General features: G+C 29.2%; 2 protein-coding genes across 5 annotated transcripts; one reads left to right on the top strand and one right to left on the bottom strand.

Moving 5' to 3' along the window:
- Positions 1 to 1,352: 1,352 nt before the first annotated feature.
- LOC127263736 (WD repeat-containing protein YMR102C-like) lies at positions 1,353 to 5,599 on the bottom strand. 3 transcript variants are annotated; one of them, XM_051292926.1, is made up of 8 exons: positions 5,476 to 5,599; positions 3,634 to 4,830; positions 3,429 to 3,519; positions 3,190 to 3,347; positions 3,067 to 3,118; positions 2,603 to 2,682; positions 2,430 to 2,523; positions 1,353 to 2,347 (listed from the first exon to the last, which is right to left on the bottom strand). In XM_051292926.1, the coding sequence occupies exons 1-8, from the start codon at positions 5,545 to 5,547 to the stop codon at positions 1,785 to 1,787; spliced, it is 2,307 nt and encodes a 768-aa protein (XP_051148883.1). In that variant the 5' UTR covers positions 5,548 to 5,599; the 3' UTR covers positions 1,353 to 1,784. The 3 variants fall into 3 exon arrangements, with proteins under 3 accessions (XP_051148883.1, XP_051148884.1, XP_051148885.1); XM_051292927.1 differs by having other exon boundaries at positions 5,212 to 5,525; XM_051292928.1 differs by having other exon boundaries at positions 5,439 to 5,498.
- Positions 5,600 to 13,250: 7,651 nt separating this feature from the next.
- LOC127263378 (dof zinc finger protein DOF4.6-like) lies at positions 13,251 to 15,257 on the top strand. Of its 2 annotated transcripts, none has more exons than XM_051292368.1 (2): positions 13,251 to 13,377; positions 13,817 to 15,256. In XM_051292368.1, the coding sequence occupies exons 1-2, from the start codon at positions 13,348 to 13,350 to the stop codon at positions 14,723 to 14,725; spliced, it is 939 nt and encodes a 312-aa protein (XP_051148325.1). In that variant the 5' UTR covers positions 13,251 to 13,347; the 3' UTR covers positions 14,726 to 15,256. The 2 variants fall into 2 exon arrangements, with proteins under 2 accessions (XP_051148325.1, XP_051148326.1); XM_051292369.1 differs by lacking the exon at positions 13,251 to 13,377 and adding an exon at positions 13,400 to 13,644 and having other exon boundaries at positions 13,817 to 15,257.
- Positions 15,258 to 18,986: the final 3,729 nt, after the last annotated feature.

The raw sequence follows: 18,986 nt of genomic DNA, 5'->3' as shown, positions 1-18,986 counted from the left end.
TGTATTAACAAAAATGACAATGGGTTGTCCCGTAAGGGATGACCTGGTGGTGTAGAGGTTGGATTTGTGACCATGAGGTCATGGGTGACCTGGTGGTGTAGAAGTTGGACTTGTGACCGTGAGATCATGGGTTCCCCCGACGTCTTAGGTCACCTGCCACACATGGTGCGCACTTCGGGTAGCATCTACGTAAATGACGATGGGTTTGTTAGTTTGGTATTTTAATTTGAAATATTTATTTTCGTCATGTAGATAATATAAAAAATTAATATTTTATATTGAATTGCTAATTTTTTTGTGACAGAATATAATATAAATATTATATTTATATATTGAAAATTATATTAAAAAAAAAAGTTAATACGGTGAACAAACCTTTGTCGCACCATTAAAATGGGTAGGTAAAAATGGTAGGGAAGGAAACATGGATCATGGTGTTCCATACTCAATATAGGCGATCATGGTGCTCCATACTCAATGTGTTTACATCAATATAGGCGTAGAGCTTCTTTACCCGTTGTAGTAATGGTTCATGTTCATGGAAACGATTAAGAACATATTCGGACTTCCAATTTAAAATCAATTAGTGATAGATTGAATGGTCATTCACCTTTATAAGCCAAATGATTTTCCACATGTTTATCAATGTGAAACAATATACAACAAAAAACATTACCAATGCAAATGCTGTTATTTGAATTCTCATATTATTTGGTTCTCTAATATGAATATATATATATATATATTGTATTCAAATCAAAAGTATACATATACATATTAGCTTTTTGTCAATGTTAAATAATATTTAAGGAATGAGTAGGGTGTGGAATATAACACTAACAGACTTTTTTATTTAACATAGATGTATGTTGTATAACAATGTGTAACAATCTTCATTTTTAAATTTTTAAAATACAAACATACTTATTTTTCTTATATTTAAAAATAGTTTCTTTTTCTCTCTCTATATATATATTACTATCCTTAAAGGCCAAAAACATAAAATGAATACATACATTTGTAATTTTAATAATTTAGAAACTGAGATACTAATGCACATTCACAATTTGTGTTTAATATTATTCTACATTGGTAAATATTTGGGGATTCCCTTGCATATAAAGGTGAAGGACCACTCCACATATTATTAATTAGTTATAAGTCGAAAACTCGGATCCTTTTTAACAATTTGGTCAAGCATCATAGAGTTTATAAAAACCATAAAAAAAAAAAAATTAATACAGTACGAAAATTTTTGTAAAATTACAATTGAATTTTATACAATTTTACCTTATTACTAATATATAAAAATGCGACTTTTTTTATTTGGTCAGGTCAGAGTGAAAATGGGATTAATCAGCTCAATATTGTTTTTCTCATTTAACACATGAAACATAGGATCGGTACAAACTTTTCTCAAAAATTTACCCGAACTTACTTCCCCACCTGGCGGGGCTGGCGTCGCATCGAGCGCGCACCATAGAACACAAGCCACTGCTAAGAAAATTTCTTTAGTAATAAACCAAAGACGAAACATTGTATATCCGGCATTCATTTGTAACAACGATGCTCGGTGTATTGTGTATACGAACACTACAACAGATTGTCTGTCTAAGCACATCATACAGATTTTGAGTATACATCGACGCGTGTGAAGTATAAAAAAGAATTTCTTCGAATACAAAATGTCATTTACCTTAAGCTTACCACTTGCTGCTGCTGTGTATGATCTGATCTTTATCCCTCATAGAGTCGAGTGGGGGTATATATTATGCTGTCTGTTTTCAGAACCGTATAGGCAAACCGTGGTTGAGAAATGTTCTAATGCATCCGTCCCATCCAGCAGTCACGATGACGAGGCCCCACGAATGCGGAGAGTTCAATGCGCTGAGCCACGCATTTTTCAGAAACTTAAACTCGGATTTGTACAGCGGAGGCTTAGCCGGGGCGGGGATGGATTTGGGCAGTTTCTCCTCCGGCCATGTTGAGGATCCTTTGTGTAAAGCATCGAGAAAATAGCCGAGGCTTGCTGTGAAATAATCGGGAAAAGATGCAGGGAACTTGAGAGGCAACCGTTCCTCAAGATGCCCGTTGCCCAAAATACTCCCCGGTAAAGCTCCGAGCTTGCTTTTCAAGCCACACCAGGGAATGGCTATGGAAGCATGGCGCGACAAGAATCTCTCACATGACCATATGTTCTTCTTCTTCTTCTTCTGGTGGGAACTTATCAGGTCGGGGCTGGGGTAGGTCCAGACACGGACGTTGGAATCCTCGGTCGCAAGAACTATGTGTTCTCCGTCTGATGTAAAAGAAGCGGGCGCTTGGGTTGTTACAGAGCTTCGATTGCCTGAAGGAGGAAACAGAGGAAGTTCAGATGTATACGTTGGTTATGAACGGAAGCCGATTACAATCGACAAACTAATTTCCACCTCTGAATTTGCAGACAACATCAGTCCCGCAAAGTATTCGAACTTGAGAATCTGCAGAAGTGACCATTACTCTTCTTTCATCGCCGGGGCAATACTGGAAAATGCATATTAGATGTATTAGGATATCAATATGAAAATAATAATAATAAAAAAAAAACAATAGGAAACTCCACCTGAAATGCAGTTATTTTCTTGCCGGGTGATTTTTTCTTTCCCTCCAGGAAAACTTGAGCACCCAACTGCAGTTGATTATCTGAATCGGAAAAACATTGCATGAATGTTCCCAAAAATATAAAGGAAAAATTAATAAGGCAAATGCAGGCAACTATATTAACTACAGCTCTGAACACGGCAAATAATGCTAGCTTCTATTATCGACTTACATATTTGCAGGTTCTCTCCATATCGCTCTTTCTTTATTTTTTTCCAATTGACTACAGCGAGATTGTTCAAAGAAACTTCTCATAGGTTTCTTAGGGCACATGTTTATTTCTATAAATAATACTGAATTACTGGTGGTCTTGTTTCACAGTGCATAAGAAAAACTGATCCTTTCATTACATAATACACATTACTGCCCTAAGAGGGTAGGGGCAGCCAGACACTACATGAATTCTGATAAGGTATAATTGGATACCTATGACGTCAAAAAAATGGCAAGTTCCATCCACGGAGCCAACAATTCCTTCCTGAACAAATGAAAATTGTATTAAAGAAAGGTCACAGAAATCAAAGATATAATAAGGGAATGTACACAAACCTTTCCATTAGGAGAATAACACACAGCCGTCACAATTTCCCTGATGTCAATCCAATCAACAACGCGGCCACTATCAACTCTCCATATGCGTAATTTCCCATCAATTGAACCCGTAATAAAATTGTTATCATCCGCAGGGTTGAAGTCCACGCAAGTTACTGCACACGAAAAAAATACAGAAATGAATAAAAGACTTCAACATCAGACTGCTTTAACAACAAGATCAATAAAGAGTATACCGTAGTTATTATGTGGGTAAACTCCAAGGGAGTGGTCGTGCCCAACTTTCCACAACCGAGCTGTCTTATCAACCGACGATGAAATTAAATGCTGCAACATAAACAAGACAAGTGCACTTCAGAAAATGCTGAAGTTTATATTTTAGACATAATTCCAAGGCATGCCCCTTGCGGGAGGGGGCTTTATCGAATAAATAATACTAACCCCATTTCTAGACCATGAGAGAGCCAACACCTCGCCCTGATGGCCATGGAACTCATGAACAGGTTTCTCCGACAACTTAAAGACCTTTGGAGGAAGAATGACACAAGCTGAATCTGATGATGAATTCTTCGAACTTTTTTTATAGTTCTCCCTCTCTATGGCAACATGAGGTGGAGCCAGCTTGGAAGAATGGTTCAGCGAGAAGTATATACAAGAAGGGTTGATATTGTGAGTGTTGAGTTTGTTTACAATGTCATCTTCAAGGACGTTCCAGACACGCACTACACCATCTACCCCAGCAGTAGCCAGGTATTGGCCCTCGGGACTGAACTTCATAGTCAAGATGGAACCCTCATGTGCTGGAAACTCTTGTCCCGTGTAAAGATAGGATAATTCTTTCAAGCTTTTTTTATGTACACTAACATGAACTTTTCCAGAACTCGTCTGTGTTTTCAGAATGTTCTCGGGCTTACCAAGGAATTCCTTCGTCCTATTCACAATATTGGCCATCAACCTAAATCCCTGGAGCCAATTTTGCTTTTCTTTCTTCATGGGATCAAGTATGTTGAAAATCTTACAGTCTTTCTTCAATAAGTGCTGCACGAGGGACGAAGAGCCAAATGCTTTCTGTAACTTATCAAATGAAAGCATTTTATCTGTCCCAAGTTCCCAGAATGTTGTAACAGTGCCATCATAATCTGGCTTATCGACGAGATATTCAGTTCCAGCATCAAATTTTGTGAGATTCACAGTGAGGCTCCCCTCTACAGGGCCATCATCGGGCGAATGCATGGAATCACATGATTTGAAAGATTGCAAAGAACGGCTTGAAAAACATTGCAATTTTGAATCTAAATTCAGAAGCATAGCCTCTTCATTATCCCTTGATCTGACAGTATCTCTTCCCGTGTCTTCATGAGATGAACCCTCATCATCATCCACACTATTACTCTGCCAATCCGACATCAAACCCATCCATCTAAAAAATCTATCACGTCTTTGGCATACACTCTCTGGTTTCTTAGTCCAAAATTCATATTCAAGAGCACAATTCCCTAGCTGAGAACTCGTACAAACTTCTAAGCAATCTGAACTCAAATCAGATGCTGAAGAGATCTCATCACGAGTGTCGAAGAATTTATGTTCATCTAGTTCAGCATCATTATCCATCCTTTTTGAATTCATCCCATACAATACCTACATTCCAAAACAACAAATTACAATCAGGAATGAATTATATCTCTCAAATTATCAACAGTACAACACATAGAGAAAGGTAATCTCGTGTAATCAATCAACGAACGTCAAAATTCCACACCAAAAAAATGTTGAAAATTGAAATTCTCAAATCAATCACCGGAAATTAAGATAAGCGATCAAATCAAATACACCATAAATTCATATAGACGAAATTCAAACCCTAGAAACTACAAGCCGATCATCCTCACACACCCTACCCCTTCCCAAATCCCAACCCCCAAAACCCTAGGAGTACACATACACAAATCATGCACCTAAATTTAGGAAATTGAGATCCCCTGCTTTACAAAAACCAAAAACTAAAAAATTCGCCCTCACCTGTTCTTCCAAACACATGAATCAGAACAAGGAACCCTCGCACATCCTCTCACATCACCGATCACCCAACATATGCAGCAAAATCGATCCGCAAACTAATCGAACCAAAACAAACGCAGCAGCAACAAGGAAAAACAAAAACACGCTTGGATTGGACCAAAAAGATACCAAACCTCCCCGAACGGTAATTCAAAACACAGGAAAAAAGATGGTACGGTGGAACAAACCCAAAGAAAAAAGATGGAAACTGTGGTCTCCCCTCACCTCCCCCTCTGACACAGTCTTCTCCCTCTTTTCCCCTTTCGCTTTTCTTCGTGTTCGGTTAAAACCCACCATGCTATAAATATCATGTCAAATTACCATTCTACCCCTACCCTGTCCATCCTCTCAACTAACGGACGTGACTTTTGAATTGCCTTTCTTCTCCAAGGTCACTTCTGTAAACGTGTGGATGATATGTGATACAATTAAATTTGTTAAATCGAAATGATAAAATTAATTATGGCTCGTAAAATAAATTAAAATATCTGTAACGACAATAAAATTTCAACCGAAAAGTCGGGTTATATACCAACACGTTTTTTCAAAATTAGCGTTTTTTCCCGGCAAAATAGCGAAGGCGATTTTAGTAAAAGGATGGGAGTGCGGCATTTAATTTTTGACGCTTCTTTGTTGCCGTCCCGCGAATGCGTCAAACCGACGCCACCTTCCCGTGAATTTTCATTTGGGTTTAATTTCATCTGAATTTCAAAGTCATTTGGTCCTTTTATATATATGTATATACATATGTATATAAAAATATTCCAAAGTTTGTAGCCATTGGAAATAATTTGTTAATTTAATTTATGCGGTTGAATTGGGAGCCTCGTAAGATTCGGTGTGTTTGTCTATGTTTCCAAAATTATAAATTTATTTTTAATAGAAAAATAAATTATATGTGATTTAATTTATTTTTTTAAGAATTGTACTCCATATATATATATATTCTTATTCTAGGACAGTCTGGACTGCAATTTGATTACGTATACTTAGTTGATTACGAGATGTTAGAAATACTTTAAATAGTAAAAGTTTGTCGGCAGATTTAAATTTGAATTTGATTAGTGTTAATTTAGAGAATTTGGTGTTGGAATAAATTAAAATATTGATTTTGACCTTATTTATTTATTTATTTATTTTTATTATGTATAATTTATGTGCTGGTAAATGTAATACGTGTGTGCACATAATAAGTTTTGGAATGTGGAGGTGGTTTGTAGGGTGAATAAATATGATTCTGACATTATATTAAATATTAATAGACATTCAATAAAATATAAATCGATAATACAAGATTTGTAGGAATATAATATAAATCCCAATATAAAATAATAATACAATACATATTATAATTAAACTTGAAGTATAAGATATACGAAGAAAACACACTTATGTTAGGTAAGAGATGGCCTAATGGTGTAGGAGTTCAACTTAGTCATAGGTTCAAACCCCCGATGTCTCAGTCATCGGCCTTTTATTTTTTACAATATTTTATATACATTCATTATTTTTAAATTTCTCATACCTTATATAGAAAAAATGTTCATTCTAATTATTTCACAAAACAAAAACACACCCTTATATTTTTGGTTTTCTTTTTTAATTATAAAGTAATTTTTTTCTTTTTAACTATAAATCCCATTTTTTTTATAAATAGTTTTATTTTACAATAATATCATTATTTTTATATAAAAAAATAAATGTAAAATAAATTTTGTATTATTTTTAATTAATCACTATAATTAAAATATGATTATTTTAAAAAATTTGCATTAAAAATAAATAAATATTTTTAAAATTGACGAAGAAAGTATTAATTTGTCTATTAATTAGATGTTAATATGGAGTAGTATATAAATTGAATTGGAAATATTGTTGAATTGAATTTCTCAGTAAATTGAACGTTGGACAACTGAATATATAATTTTATTTTTTATTTTAAAAAAAGAGTGAATATATTTTTATACGATGGAGAAAATATATTTATTTATTTTTAAAATATTTTTATTTTCAGAATATACGTGATGTGGATTAGGGGGTGCATTTATGGACTGCGGTGGCACCAACATTGAACAGACACGTGGCTCGACATTAAATAATATTTAATTTTATTTAATTTGGTGACCAAACAGAACCTATTAATTTATATTTATTGTATGCTATCCAAACCTATGTATTGATTTTTGTCACTTGTCTGTGTCCAAAAGTTGGCTCAACTGTTTCTCAATGAATGAATAATAATAATAATAATAATAATAATAATAATAATAATAAAAGAGTGTCCCAAAAGCCATTAATTTTGCTTCTCATTTTCCCATCAAACCTTTGCTTCAAAGATTTCACTATTTTTTATTTTTTATTTTTCTAATTTTTAATGTATTTATACCATCATTGTTTACACATTTTTATATCTAATATTACACTATTTAGATAAAAAGTTTTGGAGTTTTTTTTTTTAATTTAAATAATAGATAATTGTATTTTTTATATTATTTTTCTATAGAAAAAAAAGATTCGTGTAATTTTTAAATTATTATTAATAAATATTATCAAAATTTTTGAAAGTAATTATACAAATAAAACTATAAATTATCATTACTACAAATATTTCGATTTTGTTACTTGTATATATATATGTATATTTAAAAAAATTTAAATTATTCTCTTAAAAAAAAAACTATTGAATATCGAATGGTTGTCATTTTCCATTTTTGTCCGTCCCAAAACAAGGTTATCATTTTCTAATTTAGTAATTGTATTACTTACCTAACATAATAAATACCCTTCTACCTTACAATATATTACACAAATGTCATTACTTTTATATTACACTATATTAATAGGGGTATTTTTGTCTTTTTTACTATAATCCAATATAATACTAATATTAAAAAATCTACGTGCAAAAAGCAAACACCACTCTTTGGCGGAGTATAAAATTCATAGATTGAATAGTAAAAAAATAAACTTAAGGGTGTGTTTGTTTGAAGGATTTTGGTGGATTTCTACTATTCATCCAATTTTTTTCCCCTAAAAAATATCAAATCAAACACCTATTTTTCATTTTTTATATTATACTAAAAATCAATTTTACATTCAAAACATCACATCAAACCCTATTTATATCACATCATACAACTATTCAAATTTAAAATTTTTACTATTCAAAACCCAACTCAAAATCCAAACCCCCAAACAAACACACAAAAAAACACGGGGAGACAAACTCAGGAGACTTTCAAATTTATGGGTTTTATGGGCTTAGGGCTCTTCGATCCATATTGGTGTTTTCTTCAGCTAAGCCCAACTATAGTATGTTTACTTTTATTTTTGAATTATTGCATTTTTTATAAAAAATCATATCAATAATATAAAAAATAAATTAAATAATATTTTATATTAAATTATTGATACTTTATAAGTAAATAACAATAATATATATTATATATTTTTTTTAGTAATATTCATCATAAATCATATAAAAAAAAATGATTAGATGACTCCTATCTATATTGAAATATACCATAATTTTGTCTATTTTAATTCATCAACTTAAATAATATAGTATAAGGGGTGCCTGAGTTTCAATGTAATATAATGATTGGTGACACCAACTTAGTATAGTGGTTGGTAGTTTTATTTTTATTTTTTATTTTTAAAATGATATAAGAAACTTTCGATTAAACGTAATAGTTAGCAAATTAATATAGTCATGAGTTACCATAAAAAATAATAAAAATACATTTCCATATTAACATCTTTGTCCAAAAAATTGAACACACTACTATTTATAATTATTGAAGTGGGCCAAATTCGAGCCCACGTGAGAGAACCAAAACACACCAAAAAGTGAAGCCAATTAATTTTCTTTTTACTTCTTATTCCATATAATTTATTTATTTTTAAAGTTCAATATTCTATTTCCATTCAATTCCAATATTATATCCATGTTTTTTTTAAAAAAAAAAATAAATAAATAAAATTCCAACATTATATTCTATTTATATATATATATATATTTTTTCGTTAGGGAATAATTAGAGTGTTGATAGGTCATGTGATGTCTAATCTATTTTTCATGTGTTAATCGAAATTAATCATCGTAATATTGATTAGCCATAATGTGTTTGTTTCATTTCTATCAGGGCTAATCAATATTATGTTTGTATAAATTATTATTATACATAGTCTGTTTTAATTTATACGTGTTGTATTAATATATATTTTGGGCTAAGATCAATTGTAATGTTACATTCGTCCCATAAGAAGAGTATATGAATTTTTTGTATTTAGATATTTGAATATTAATTATTATATCAGTACGTAGTACAAATTAAGAAAAAATGACAAAAATATATTTATTAGTATCTTGTAATACAAATACAATAATATTTGTTAAGTAAATTATATAAATATTATAATATTTTTAACGTTAAGTACAATAATATAAAAGATAAATGATATATATATTTTTATTGGATCCATATTTCGAATAAGACCAAGCCCATAAAATTTTTTTTATACTTTTTTATTTTTAATTGACTAGGAACTCATTTCGACATTTTCTTAATTGACCCAAATCAATGAATGCTGTCCGGAAGACTAATCATAACGATCACAATAATACAAATATAAATTTGACGAACATATTTAAATAAAATATAGATATAAATATAAATTTGATTATTATTATTATTAAATTATTTAAATTTAAGGGATACTGAGAAAAATATTGGAATCCGGAAAAGTCGGGTAGAAGGTGAGGTGTAAGAAGCACTTTCGGTTGGGACAGTATGATTGTGGTCTGCAAAATCAAAATCGGACGGTGGAGATCATTTCATTACAAACACGCGCACATGATGACTCATTCCTGTGGGGCCCTTACTCAATTTCCAAACATTTTCCCATTCACCCTTCCACGTGGCAACCCACCGCGGGCCCCACGCTTCCACGTCCTCAATTCGCCGCCAAATTTAACCTTAAAACATACATAAATTATTACTCCCTCCATCCCAGATATCGTGTCTGCTACACTGTAGACACGGTATTTTAGAAGGAGTGTAATTAGTAGATAATTAAGAATATATTAGTAAAAATAATTATTTTATAATATAAATAATTTTAAATTAAGATTAAGATAACTAATTAGTTTAATTAAAATAAAAAAAATTTAAAATTTAAAATGAGATTAAAGTATGTAATCATTTTCCAAAAAAAGAAAGTAATATGATATGTGGGACGGACAGAAACGGCAACGTGGACATGATATCTGGGACGGAGGGAGTATTAATTAATGGGACGAATTGTTTTAGGTTTGTTTTTTTATGATTTTAAATTAAAATTAATACTCCCTCCGTCCACTTACAATATTTACATATTTCTATTTTGGGACGTCTAATTACAAAGTTAATATTTCATTAAATACCCTACTTTTTTCCACAAATACCCTTACTTTATATCACATCATTACTTTTACACAAAAAAAGTAAGGGCAAAAATATCATTACACAACTTTTAACTACTCACTGTAATTAAAATACTATTATTTCTTAAACCCCGCGCCAAAAGTAAATGTAAACCTTATAAATGGATGAAGAGGGTATTACTCATATCTAAAATTTTAACTGAAAGTATATTATTTTATTTTATAAAATATTAGTTAAATAGAATTTTAAATTATAATAAAACAAACTTCTTTAAATTTGATTATTTTTGCGTAATTATAGTCAAATATTTTTTAAAAGTAAAATAAAATTCCTAGTATTTAGTACTTTGTGTATTTTTTTTAATACTATTTTTATTTTATTTTTATAATAGACAATAAAAATGACGCATTTCCAAATTTATAGCGGCTAGGTGTGTTTATTTGTGGGTTTGGAGTTTTTAATAATAAAATATTAATTTGAATAATTGTATGATTTAATATAAATAAGTATTGATGTAATATTTTTAATACAAAATAAATTTGAATTATAATATATATATATAAAAGTAATTGTTTTATGTGATATATTTTTAGAGAAAAAATAATTTGAATAGTAAAATTCAAAAAAAATAAAATAAAATTGTTTTTTATTTTTATTTTTATTACCATCATTTTACAACTATTTATTATTGAAATATGTCAATTCAAACACATATAAAAATGGATATAGATCTGGCATTTTTCAACCTAAATCTTGAAAATGGATTCATTTTAAATTCATGGCAGAATATCGAATTTACCTTGCCTAAAAATTGACGGCATTGGTGTCTTTTATAATAAGTAAAAATCTAGAATTATAATAATTATTTAATTTAATATAATATTTTATTTACGATTTTGTAGTAGATTAATAAGTAAAAATTGAGTATTTAATGTTATATTCCGTGAAAGAGAAAATAAGCTTGTCCCACTTAAAAAGGTTATTTTGCGATTTTGTAGTAGATTAATAAGTAATTGTATTTTATTAGTTAGAATAATTGTATAAATATGTAACAAGTTTTGTTATTTTTGTTATTTGATTTTATATATAAGGTAAAAATTGTATTTGTAATAATTTATAATTTAAGTAAAAAATTAAATAATATTTTTTGTATTAATATATAATTATATTTTTTAAAATAAAAAATTGATAATTTTAAATGGAATAAACAAAAATAATGAAAATTATATTTTGAATTAGGATGAAAAAAAGTATATAATTTAAAAAACGATAGTAATCATTTTCACTGTTAATAGAATATCAATATATATATAATAAATTATGGATAAAAAATACTAATTTTTTACGTTTATAGAGTGACTTAAATGCAAAAAATTTTTTTATTCGATTAATCATTTATTCTTGTCCTTTTTTTTTTTTTATATATATATTTCTCAACTGAACCAAACAAGAGAATTGATTCTCATTCTCTATTTAATTTTTTTTTCTCCAATTCTATTATCTACTCACATTTCTCTGCAATTCCATTATTTGTACCCAAGAGCTCCCTTATTCTTACAGTTTTGTATGATCCTGTATTTGTCATATACACATACTTTTATTTGTATAAAATTCAAGATTGTGCAATTATAAAATAGTAAAATATATGTTTATATGATCAAAATATGACTATAAAAAATTATAAAGCAAAATTGATCAAAAATAGATTTCGACAAGACTAACACGACCATTCTTATCGGGCTATAATTTAATTTTGTATGTTTTCATATTATGCAATGTACAATGAAATTATGTCTTTAACATAACATCTAATATATATCTATACATATTTAAAGAAAATTATCTATAATACAAATGTACAGAAACATATTTTCGTGTATTGTTAATAATAAAATCTATTTATTTGTGTCGTTTTCATTCTTTGGTTTCATTTACTTTTTTTTATATTTGTATAATATTTTACACAAATATTATTATAATAATATTATAAAATACTAAAATATTTTTTTTTTATTTATATTACTCCCTCCGTCCCATAATAAAGTATCCATTTTTTCATTTTAATCCGTCCCATAACAAAATATCTATTTTTCCATTTTAGTTCGTCCCATAACAAAGTATCCATTTCATTTTTTAGTAACTGTACTATCTACATAATATTACAAATACCCTTACAATTTACAATATATTACACAAATATCACTACATTTATATCACACGTACTAATAAGGTTATTTTAGTCATTTCAACTTTATTTGTACTATATCTTAATATAATATTAATATTTTTAAAATTACGTACAAAAAATAAATGAATATTTAATTTCGAAACGGAAAGAATATAATTTCATAGTAATTGATATTCAAATATTAACGTGGAGACGTAAATTACCTAATGGAGGAGGAGGTAGTAAGAGAGAGAGAGAGAGAGAGAGGGGTATGTCTGTCTCTGTGAGTGACACGCATAAAGAAGAAGCTCCATAGCCCTCACTCTCACATACATTACATACACTATACATACATACACACACATTTCAATTTTCAAACATTCCCTTTCCTGCTTTTTAAGCCACTTGCACCAAAAGCACTTCCACCCTCGCCCTCCCTTTTTAACAATTCTCCCTTCTTCTTCACGCTCTCCTCTCTCTCTCTCTCTCTCTCCTCAATCCTCCATGGATACTGCTTCTGCTCAATGGCCTCAGGTCAACACTTCCTCATCCTCCTTACATCCTTTCTAATTACTAATTGCCTTTTTCAACCTGTATAAATCTCTATTCATTTCCATCAAATCAGGGTTTTCTGCAACTTCATTTTAATTTATTTCTTCAATTAATTAAGATCTACTCTCTTCAATTTGTTTTTGGATATATATATATATATATCTGTGTCTATCTCTTTAATTACCTTTTTCCAATTTATTTATTTTCTTTTTGGGTCTGATCGGAGACGACATACACACACATATACATGTAACCTTCACTTTTCCTTTCAGTTTTGTGAATAAAGTGAATAAAGATTATTTTTGTTAGTATTATGTTTTGTTCCTTTCCACTTGTTTTTATATCTTAGCTAATTCATTTTATTTAATTATTTTTCGATTCATCAGTAATTTGTAAATCTTCTTCAATTCCCCCTTTTTAGGACATAGTGATGAAACCGATGGAGGAGATCGTAACATGTCCGAAGCCGGCGGCGGCGGCGGCGCCGCAGTCCAAAGTCCGGCCGCAGAAAGAGCACGCGCTGAACTGCCCTCGCTGCAACTCCACCAACACCAAGTTCTGCTACTACAACAACTACAGCCTCTCTCAGCCGCGCTACTTCTGCAAAACCTGCCGCCGGTACTGGACGGAGGGCGGCTCCCTCCGCAACATCCCCGTCGGCGGCGGCTCCCGGAAAAACAAGCGATCGTCGTCGTCGTCATCTTCTTCCTCTGCCGCCGCCGCCGCAAAGAAAGTGTCCCTCCCAGACCTAATCCACCCTCCCCAATTACAAAACCCTAACCCTAAAATCCTCGACGCGGCGGCGCAGGATCTCAATTTGGGGATTTTCTCGGCCCACCGGCAGGACTTCAAGGCGATAACGGAGATGATCCAGGTCCCGGACTTCGACGGGAGCGCGACCAAGCTGGAGCTCCAGAACCATCCGTCTTCATCGTCTTCTTCGTCGAATCTGGAGCTCCTAACAGGGCGAGGCCTGGGGGGTTTCACTGATCTGAACATGGTTTATTCGTCGGGATTTAATTTTAACGTTAATCCGTTGGGGGGATCGGATCAGTTCAAGGCGTCGTCGCTGAGCTTCTCCCTGGACGGGCTCGGCTGCGGCGGCGGCGGTTATGGAAGCTTCCAGGAGGATCAGGCGAATGGGAAGCAGCTTCTGTTTCCATTTGAGGATCTGAAGCAGGTCTCGAATTCCAACAATGGCGATGATCAGATTCATCATCAGGAGAATGAGGGAAGCAATAGGGATCAGATTAACAATGGTGGAGGTGATCATTCGAGTGGAGGATCGTTTTGGAATGGAGTCATGGGCACCAGTGGAGGCCCCTGGTAATTAATTAATAATTAATTAAAATTAATTTACACACACCACACACCATTAAAAAAAAAAAACTCTTCACTTCACTGCTACTGATGATGATGACGAGGATGATGATATATATATATATATAGAGAGAGAGAGAGAGGGAGGGAGGGAGTTGGTATATTTATTTTAATATATATGATTTGATGGATTGTGTTATTGTGGTTTAATTTAATTTTGTATTAGAGAGAAATTAATTTGACTTGTTTGGATCTCTTCAAATGTCAAGAAATTAGTTTAGGGTTGCTGCTGCTGCTGCTGCTGCTAGTGCTTCTTCAGGTTTACATTTCTCTCTCTCTCTAGATATATATATATATATTTATTTATATGTGTGAGTGATTTGATTTCATGGGGTTGATGAATTATTTTTAGGGTGAGAAAGTGGGGGTGATATATATATATATATGTATGTATGTATGCATGTTGTGTATATAGTGATTGTGTTGAGGGCAGATGAAGAGATATGAACAAGTCAATGAGATGATTTTCAATCAATGTGTGATTTTCTTCTGCTTTATTTTTATTTTTATATGATTTTTAACTTCAAATATAATTAACTTTAATATTTAGGAAAAAAAAAAAAAAAGGTTGATGTATATATGTTAAAAATGTATACATTTCTCTTAATTTTCTTTTATAAGTTATTTTATTATACAAGCTCGTTGTTTTCAATAAATATTTTCATGTGAAATATTGTTTAAGGATTATTTTGCCCAAAAATAACAAAAAATTAAGATATTTAAACTACAACACGTCTTTATAAGTTTTTTAAAGATGAAATTTTGCTTGAATTGTTTACAAAAAAAATGAATTTATTTTTATTAATAACAGTAAATTCATGAAGTAAAAAAAACTAAAACTAAAATAAAATTTCTAATAGAACATATGCATGATCAAAATTCAAGAAGAGTGAAGCTTCACTTATATAATTTGGATTTTCTTTCTATATATTGTTTTTATTTTATTTTTTTATTTTTTACTATTTATTATTATTATTAAAAATATATCATATTAAAACATATTTTTAATAGGCATTGTAAAAAAAAAAAAGAAAAAACAAATATACACACCCGCCAATTACCCTATTTTCATTTTTTTTCTTTTTTTTTTGTTTCATGATATAATTTATGTTTGTTTATTTGAAATTTAATTTAAACAGCAATTTGAACATAATCTTTTGTTAGAATAAATGATACTATAATTTTACAAAAAATTATAAATTTCAAATAAATAGAATACCTAAAATTATTATTAAAAGAGTTATTTTTAATATCAAAATCCTTTTAATTTATATAATATTTTATTTAATCATTATTTACTCTTAATTCTTTCAAATTCAAAAAAAAAAAAAATAAAAAATATATATATATATATATATAAATATGTATGGGTCATACTGTTGAAGCATCATTGAGTGATTCATATTTGTGCATAAATCCACTAATTTTCTTCACCTCCAATTTTATTTCACTTATTCCCATCAATTTAAGGCAGTATTTATATATATATATATATTTAAAATAATAATTGTTATAAATTATTTATTTAATAAATTGTCACGAATTCACCTTTCACCATCAAGTTATATCTTATAAGGTTTTATAGTAAGGTTATTCCAATACAAATTAGATATCAAAATGCTTATAACAAAAATTAATACAAATTGAAATTTTTATACATATAATGGAAAATTGGTCAATACTTTATTATATATATATATATTTATTTAGGAATAACATTTTTTTATTTATTATAAAAGTAAAATAGATATATATTTGAGTAGAAAGAAATGAGTGAGGAAAGGCATGCCATGCCATGTTCCTCTTTTAGTTGAAAGAAAAAGATTGAGAAAGATCTCAAGAACCCTACACATTTTTGAACATACAAATGGGCCCACAAACATTCTCTTAAACTTCTATTCCCTTCCTCTCTAATTAAATTATATTAGACTTTTTTAAATTTTATAATAGATTAAAAAATAATAGTGTGCTGTTAGTAAGTGGAAGTAGTATGTTAAGAGTTTTTTATATTTTTGTTATTTGATTTTTATGTATAAATTAATTGTACGTGTAATAGTATGTATGTTTGTAATTTAAATAAAAATTAAATGTATTTTGATATTAGTCTATGCTTACTTTTTCTAAAATAAAAAATAAATATTTTGAAATATGATAGACAAAAATTATAAAAATGATATTTTAAATTGAGAGAGAAATCGTATATTTTTATTTAGTGAGTCGAAAGTTTAAACCCATATTTCACAGTCACGAGTCCATTCCCACACCATCGTACCATCTTTTACATGACTTCCAAAATACTTGTTTTGTTCACTCTTGATACGATTTTTAAGTAGTATAATCTTGATAGTTTTTATTTTTATTTTTTTATCCATTTTATCATTGAATTTATAATTTGCACTTATAATAATAACTGACTATTAACGAATAAACTTTATAACTATTTTTAAATTAAAAATAATATTTCATTAGTTTCAAATAAATGTTTTTTATTTTTTTTATTTTTATTTGTCATATTAAAATATATCTATTTCTTACATTAAAGCGACTATAAAAATATCAAAAATATCTTATACATTACATTAACTAATAAAATTACATTATTTTTTAATACACTAAAAAAATTAAAATCAATGGATACTATCCTAGCAAATACTATATTAAAATGAAAATGGTATTATTATTACAATCTAGCCTAGTGTGTGTACAAATATAAATATATATATATATATATATATATACCACTCCTATATAGCTATTTTCTCGTCATTTGCTGTAAAGCACTACGTGGGGTGGGGGCATAAACGTCTATTTTGTACTCCATCAGCCGCTAAATATATGTACACTTTTTATTTAAATTTAAATTTAAATTTAAAATATAAATAATCAAATGACTAGTTACTCCTATATCCTATGCTATTTTATAATACAAATATACGTTTAGATATGTATAAATATATGCTAGTTATTCTTATAACCGTATATTGATCTGGTTAAATCAATATAATACTAATTTGGCCAGATCAACAGAGAATTTGATGTCATAATAAAAGTTTATTATATTCCAGTTGTCTTAAATTTTGTTGATTGAGTTTGTATGGTTCTTATGTAGTCAAGTACTATTTGACGGCCATCTTGAGTTTGTTGACAATATTTTTTAGAATCGGCTACAAATTAAGTATATGCTAATCATAGAGCAATTTTACTTTTTAAAATAAATATACAAAAGTAAATGCACGTTAGCATTTTATGCTGAAACCTGTCACATAGGTAGTTCATAACAATATATTAGCACACGCAGTAATATAAATAGTATTTCAATTGCAATAATTATGAGTTAAATATATTATTATTTCTATATAAATTTGGTTAAAGGGCCAAAACAATAAGATGTGTTATATCATATACAAGAGTGAAAATATACTGCTCCCTCCATCCCATGTAATATGGGTGTATTACCGTAGACACGGGAATTTAGGTAAAGTATAATTAGTAAGTAATCTAAAAAATGTATTAGAAAAAATAATTATTATTTTGTAAAAATAATTATAGATTAATATTAAGATAACTAAATAGTTTAATTAAGATTAAAAAAAAATTATATGGGACGGAGGGAGTATATAATTAATATTTGAGCGGTCGATAAGAGATCAGATCAATAGTATGTTTTTGTTGCTGTTTTGGTGATTATGTCGCTATTGCACATCGAAAGAAACCTGCATACTCTTCACTTTTCTTTCTCTTTTATTTCCTACTTTATTATTATTTTAATTTAAATAATAGTAGTATATAGAATTATTATGAAGTTTTATTTATTTATTTATTTATAATTTAAAGACCTTTGTTTGAGGTTTTTTTGTTTTATATATAGATGGTTTATTGTTTATAATTTTTTTTTAAATATTAAATCAAAATATTTTTTTTATTGTAAATACAAACTTGGATTATACAAATAAAATAAATGAAATATATTAAATAATCTTTTTTAATAAAATAAATAAATAATCAATCCTTAAATTTTTACCATTTTTGTAAAAATTAAATAATAATTTATTCATAAAAATTTATAAAATGAAGAATTAATATATTTAATATATATTAAAAAAAGCCTATTTAATATATTTACTATTTTCATTTATATAAAATTTTATTAAAAAAAGCCAGGCCGCCACGAACCCTTAAAAACTCGGTTTCGATTCGATTTTGAGGTGAAT

Source organism: Andrographis paniculata, unplaced genomic scaffold (assembly GCF_009805555.1).
Source record: "Andrographis paniculata isolate CXL003 unplaced genomic scaffold, ASM980555v1 Contig69END, whole genome shotgun sequence".
NCBI lineage: Eukaryota > Viridiplantae > Streptophyta > Magnoliopsida > Lamiales > Acanthaceae > Andrographis > Andrographis paniculata.
The sequence above is the reverse complement of the archived record's forward strand: the minus strand, read 5'-3'. Positions and strand labels throughout refer to the sequence as shown.

Bases quoted from the DNA above. Each gene is read 5' to 3' on its own strand.
- LOC127263378 (XM_051292368.1), top strand. From the start codon at position 13,348: ATGGATACTGCTTCTGCTCAATGGCCTCAG. The intron at 13,378-13,816 runs GTCAACACTTCC...CCCCCTTTTTAG, and splicing joins CTTCTGCTCAATGGCCTCAG to GACATAGTGATGAAACCGAT.
- LOC127263736 (XM_051292926.1), bottom strand. From the start codon at position 5,547: ATGGTGGGTTTTAACCGAACACGAAGAAAAGCGAAAGGGGAAAAGAGG. The intron at 2,524-2,602 runs GTGGAGTTTCCT...TGCATTTTCCAG, and splicing joins AGAAAATAACTGCATTTCAG to TATTGCCCCGGCGATGAAAG. The intron at 2,348-2,429 runs GTGGAAATTAGT...TTCCTCCTTCAG, and splicing joins TGTTGTCTGCAAATTCAGAG to GCAATCGAAGCTCTGTAACA.